The sequence below is a fragment of the Pinus tabuliformis genome, chromosome 9, assembly GCF_031772625.1.
Source record: "Pinus tabuliformis cultivar Carrire ecotype Pingquan chromosome 9, CPIR1, whole genome shotgun sequence".
NCBI classification, from domain to species: domain Eukaryota; kingdom Viridiplantae; phylum Streptophyta; class Pinopsida; order Pinales; family Pinaceae; genus Pinus; species Pinus tabuliformis.
In genome coordinates this window covers 1,844,455,595-1,844,461,920 of record NC_142307.1, presented here as the reverse complement: position 1 = coordinate 1,844,461,920, position 6,326 = coordinate 1,844,455,595, and the positions used below count along the sequence as shown (strand labels likewise).

Below are 6,326 nucleotides of genomic sequence, written 5' to 3'. Positions count from 1 at the left end.
TTTTTATTAACAAAGATACAGTGAAACTCATGCATGCACCTGTTGGAATTTGAAACTATTATTAGAAACACTCTATCTTTTATTCTCTTGGAGTAAAGAGTAAAAATGGATAGTTGCAGAAACTGCTCACATTTATTTATTCTAAACCAGTGTTGCACGAAGCGGGAGCGAAGCGGAAGCGCGAAGCGGAAGCGCGAAGCGCGGAAGCGTCATTTTCCAAAAATCTAGGGAGCGAAGCGTCCGCGGAAGCGTCTGCTATATATATATATTTTTATATATTTTTTTGCATTTATACTCAAAACAAACATCCCAAATACCAAATTAATTGTAGAAGACATGAAAACATGCATATTTTTGCATAAATCAAGATAGATATGGCATCCATGATTCCATTGTAGTTACTAGTATGTACAACAATCATCTATATTCTAGCTATTACAAACATACATCAAATTTTTAAGCATATTATAAAACATAAAACATTTAAGCATATTATGATTTATCTAGCAAGTGAGCAACTGTCAACATTTGTCATGTCCAAAATTCAAATAATAATGTTTACAAAATATGTCACTTGGTCACCGCCAAGCCAAAAAGGTTCAAAATTCAAATTCACAAGTCTACAAGTCTAATGAGTAATCTATAGACTATGACAAAAAGAAGTAGATTGTGAATATATCTACTAATCTCTCCTCCTTCCACCACGAATAGAACGTGATGGCGTGCCTCCACGTGGTGGCAATGAAGAAGATGGTCCCTGTGTAAGTCGTGGCACTGGAACTGATGAAGAAGAACCCCCTGCTGTTGGTGTTGAACCATGGAACCTAGGACCAGATGGGGGTGGGGGTGGTGGCATATCAACACGGTCATCATCATCCTAGAATCGCTCAAAAAATTCATGCAAAAAAAAAAAACACTAGTTAACAAAAAAATTAAAAACATGAATTAGAGAAATGCTTTATAAGGGAAAATTGGAAAATTCATACGGTATACCATAATGGACATACCAGGAGAGCATCCTCTAATTGCTCTAGTTGCAACACTCCATCCTCCAAATTGGGCTCCTCTGGATGCTTGTCCCAAATCAACAAGTCTTTATTAGACTTTGCATCTTCACAGTAATGGGACAACAATCGCAAGTTGTAATGAACATAAACCAAGCTCTCTGCCCGGTCTAAACTCAACCTGTTCCTTTTAACACTGTGGATGAAAGAATAAGAGCTCCAACACCTCTCTGCAGAAGAAGTGTTTACCACCTGTGATAGCACCCGCAATGCCAAACTCTGTAGAACTGGAGTAGGCCCTCCATGCATGTTCCACCACTCAAGAGCAGAAAAATGCTCTCGATCTTCAATTGAATGCATGCTCCCAAATGGACCAGTGTTGAGCGTATAGTTGCTCAGCTGTCTCCGTACCAATGCAGCCTCCTCATTATCAGGGATTAATCTACTCAATGCAGCCATATATTTTTCGTGAACCTCTTTATCTTGGTGTGGTTTTTTCCTGCTTCCCCCCCCAGGTGCTGGTTTTGAAAGCCATGATGGATGATAGTACCTAGGTGTCAAAACATATGCTAATGCATGCAATGGAACATTTAGCATATCCCATCGCTTTTCCACCTCTTCACGAATATAATTGTACAAGGTGGTATCTCTAGGCTCAACAATGTCTTTAATCTGCCCCAACATGCTATCCATTTGCTCATACACCTCCCCAATTACTGGTCGATCTGAATCTGCAAACTTGATCATGTAATAAATTGGTTTGGTGAATTGCAAAACATATTTAACCTGTGACCAAAAGTAAGTGTCAAGAACAGTGTCCTTGACTACATCTGCAGTAGCACCATCTGTACACTGGTTAATTTCATCCCATGTTTCAGCACACACCAGATTAGTTAAAGCTTGTCTCACCCTCACTAGCCGCCTAAAGGTGAGGTAATAACTAGCAAATCTTGTCTTTGCAATTTTAAGCAATTGCAACTTGGAGTAAGTGCCATAGAAGTAGTTTACCCTTGTATGCCCTGTGATGAATTTAATGAGCTGCTTCCCTTTCCTGTAAACCTCAGCAATCCACCCACATTCTTTGTGTTTCACAATATCATGCATCAAAAGGTTCAATGTGTGAACCAGGCACCCAGACCAAAAGATGTGTGGATGAGTACGCTCAATAATTTTTCCTGCTGCCTTACAATTTGCTGCATTATCTGTGATCACTTGAACCACATTATTCGGACCAACATCTTTGATTGATTTCAATAGGAGATCTGCAATGTTTTGTGCAGTTGCACTGATGGAGGAGGAGTCATGACATGCAATAAATACTGCACCCTTAGAAGAAACACCAAGAACATTTATCAAATGTTGGTTTCTAATATTTGTCCACCCATCTGATACAATGGATACCCCATAATCCACCCACTCATGTGTAAAACGTGTCAAAGCTCTTTGAACCTTAGCTTTTTCTCTTTCTAATAACACTGTTCTAGCTTTCTCATAGTTGGGGGCCTTGTATCCTTTTGGGGCTTCATTGATGGCCTTTACCATGTCATGCCAATAGGGAGAGCGAAGCACATTGAATGGTACACCGCAAGCACAAAGAAAACGGACTACCTTTCCATCCACATCATCCCTCCCAGCAACATTAAGGAAATCCCCTATTGTTTTTCTACCTCCAGAGGTTGCAGAAGTACCATAAGGAGATGGGCAACTACCAAATTTAGAGGTTGCACTTGATTCTGAATGAGTTTTTTGTTTCTTGTTTTTTTGTTGTGCAGCCATCTCTATTTTGATGTATTTTTGTCTTTGTTCACTTGAAATTTTTGTGCAAATGGCTACCCCCACAGAACCCTTTTTTTCATCACTCTCTAGCACCCCACAAAGATGCCTCCTCAGACGGGTATATGAACCCGTATATGGTTTTCCTCCATGACAATCATGAGGGCACATCCATTTGTAAGATCCACCACCCTTTCCCCCTTCAAGTTTGGTCACAAAGGTCCACAAGGGATTTGATGTACCTTTCCCATCTTGTGCTTCAGTGTCCTCTTCAAGTTCATCCCCTTCCTCTTCAAACCCTTCCTCCTCATCATACATTGGGTCACTACTATTAGGAGTCCCAAGTTCATCCCCCTCCTCTTCCCCTCTATTCCTCACCCTTGCCATCATTAAAACCAAGAGTGGAATGATACATAGAAGCCAAAAGAACACCATCTTGGAATATGGATATAGGTGGTGGACAACCTGTAAATAAAGGAGCAAGTAGAAACAATGGGAAAGAGTAGGAGAGGGAGGAGAAAAATACAATTTTTTTTTCAAAAAAACAAGGGAGTTTGGGGTTTGAACTTACCTCTTTAGCTCTTGTAGATGAAGTCCTCCAAGCTCTTGCTCCAAGCTCCTCCTCCTTCTCCTAGCTCCTCCTTCTTCACTCCTCCAAGCTCTCCTCTCTTCTCCTCTCTTCTCCTCTCCTTTCCTCTCTTCTCTTCTCCTCTCCTCTCTTCTCTTCTCCAACTCTCATAAACTCAAAGTGAGAAAATGAGAAGAGAATGGGGACTTTATTCTTTTCTAAACTCACCCTAAAGTGACCCTAACCCACCCCTAACCCACCCCCTCATGCTTAGTTAAGTTAGATATTAAATGAAATTAAAAAAAAAATTTGAACTGCGCGGGTTGCGTTCGGGTTGCGCCCGGGTGGCGTGCGGGTGGCGTGCGCTTCCGGGCAGGTTGCGTGGCGCCACCCCATGCCCGAACCGCATGCCGAAGCGCGATTCCGGGGTGGCGCAACCTGTTTTGGCAGGAATCGTTAAAAAAAATCGGAACCGCGCAACCTTGAAAACGGAACCGCGATTCCTCTGTGGATTCCGGAACGCAACCGCTCGGGGCGCGGTTCCGGGTTTGGATCCTCCGGGGGGGGCGATTCCGGTAACATTGTTCTAAACTACTATGTCTGAAAGTTTAGTTGTTAAATTTTTTCTAAAGGGGAACGCTCTTGAGAACCACTGTTTCGATGGTGAGGCCCGGCCCGAATCCAAACAGGACTCCCATTTCCAATCCCTCTCCTGTGGTTGAACAACCGTTTCGTAGAGACGCTTTCCTCGTCTCATCCAATATGAAGTGGACGCACGCACTGGACATGTTTCCGTACTCGCTCATAACGTGCCTGGTGGGTATCAGTTTTGTGGGATCCAGATTGAGCTTGGCCTCCACCCGATCAAGGATGGCACGTCCTCCGGGATGAACAACCCAGAACAACTTGTTCCAGTCGGATATTTTGAATTGACTGAACGCCTCCACGAGACAGTTTTCAATGTTGGCAGAGATAAGATCCGGAACCGCCCCTTTGAGTTGGAAGGTAAGTCCGACTTCTCTCACCTTCCCACCGATGGCTCTGTCGCTGTTGGGAACAACTGTCTGGGATGTCCGAACGATTTCGAAACATGCCTTCTCCACTTGAGGGATGGGATCAGCTCCCACGATGAGGGCAGACGCGCCGTCGCCGAACAGAGCTTGCCCCACCAGGCTGTCCAGGTGAGTCTCGGAGGGTCCACGGAAGGTAACGGCGGTGGTTTCACTGCAGATGACCAGCACCCGAGCTCCTCGATTGTTTTCGGCAAGGTCTTTTGCTAGTCGAAGAACGGTGCCTCCGGCGAAGCAGCCATGTTGGAACACGCCCACTCTCTTCACACTCGGGTGCAGCCCGAGCAACTTGGCTACCTCAAAGTCTGCTCCGGGTAGATCCGGAGTCGTTGTGCTGCAAAATATGAGATGAGTGATCCCAGACTTGGACTGCCCCCACTCGTGAATGGCCTTTTCAGCAGCCTCTTTTGCCAGTCGGGGCACCTCCATAGCCAACATCGCCTGCCGTGCGTCCAACGATGGCACCTCCACAAACGCGCACACATCGGGATTCTTCTTGAGAATCTCCTCCGTCAGGTACATGTATCTTTGTTTTATTGCCGACCTTTCACCTGCATAGAGCCATATGTATGATAATTAGAAAAACTAACATCATTTTTGTATCCAAAATCTTGGATGATTCATGATTCATCACATGAACCTCTTTTTCCCACAGGGTCATGTATATATATATATATATATATATACCAAAGAGAAAGAGAAAGAGAAAAGAAAAAGATAACTTTAATTCATTTTAATATTATAAAAAAAAAGGAAAAGAAAAAAATAACTTTAATTCATTTTAATATTATAAAAAGAAAAAATGCTACCAATTTTGATGTCTCTCTCATTTGAATAATAAAGATTTTATACAATTTCTTTCAAAATGATTAACATAAACATCTGAAAACATATTTTTAATTAAATAAATAAAAGTTTTAGTATAAAATCTAATATAAAAAAAGTTTAGTTATATGAAAAAAGAGTTACTAAATTTGATAAACGATTACCATATTGAAATTTAGTTATATAAAAAAAAAGTTACTAGAGTTGATAAACGATTACCATATTGAAATTTAGTTATATAAGTGATATAAAAAAACGTTACTGTCACTGAATTTGATAAACCATTCCTATATTGTAATTTAATTCAATCATTCGGGTAACATAATAAAAAGTTACAGCCACTAAATTTGAAAAGTAAGCACTGCAGATTTCGGAATCTCTCGCTTGTTTGACTAGCTGGCTGGCTGGCTAATGTAATGACATAAGAATAATAATAATAATAGAAACAGAAACTGAAACTGAAACTGAATCGCGCCTTATTATAATAATAGAAACTGAAACTGAATCGCGCCTGAATGAAGAAACTGAAACTTACATATTCGCTTGAACTTATCCTTGAGCTCTGTGTTATGCTCGTTACCGGTGATTCGAAAGTAGTAATCTGGATATGTGCTCTGATCCACAGCATTGGGTGGATTGGCAGTGCCGATAGCAAGGATCGAAGCGAAGCCATCTGCCCTCTGCAACTTCCTGAAACCTTCAAAATCAACGCCCCCCATCTCTGCTATGCTATGAGGAGGTTAAGCCTAGTACCAAACCCTGGACAACAAATCTCAATATTTACTTTACTTTACTTTGTTGGTCTGGTCGAATAGCTATAAGAATCTCTAAATCTATAGCAGCTATTTTATACACTTTGATATGAAATAAATATGATTATTATATAATGCATCAAGAGACCAATTAGTCCAATACCACGGCTTTTATAGTCTAATACCATAATCTAATATGATGACTCATGCTTGCTTGCTTTGAATATCTTGAGTCAACACCAACCAACCATATGGGTTTTGAATTTTCATACATACTCCAGCAGAGCAGAGGAGAGGAGACTGTAAATCAGAAACGTGATTGTGGATGAATGGG

General features: G+C 41.4%; 2 protein-coding genes across 2 annotated transcripts; both read right to left on the bottom strand.

The window, feature by feature from the left end:
* Positions 1–574: 574 nt before the first annotated feature.
* Positions 575–3,120, bottom strand: LOC149156202 (uncharacterized). Its single transcript, XM_089442259.1, has 2 exons — positions 1,008–3,120; positions 575–877 (listed from the first exon to the last, which is right to left on the bottom strand). Exons 1-2 carry the CDS (start codon positions 3,093–3,095, stop codon positions 683–685), a joined length of 2,283 nt encoding a protein of 760 aa, XP_089298385.1. The 5' UTR covers positions 3,096–3,120; the 3' UTR covers positions 575–682.
* An 815-nt stretch (positions 3,121–3,935) lies between these two features.
* LOC149156201 (pinosylvin synthase-like) lies at positions 3,936–6,076 on the bottom strand. Its single transcript, XM_089437978.1, has 2 exons — positions 5,776–6,076; positions 3,936–4,966 (listed from the first exon to the last, which is right to left on the bottom strand). The coding sequence occupies exons 1-2, from the start codon at positions 5,957–5,959 to the stop codon at positions 3,972–3,974; spliced, it is 1,179 nt and encodes a 392-aa protein (XP_089294104.1). The 5' UTR covers positions 5,960–6,076; the 3' UTR covers positions 3,936–3,971.
* Positions 6,077–6,326: the final 250 nt, after the last annotated feature.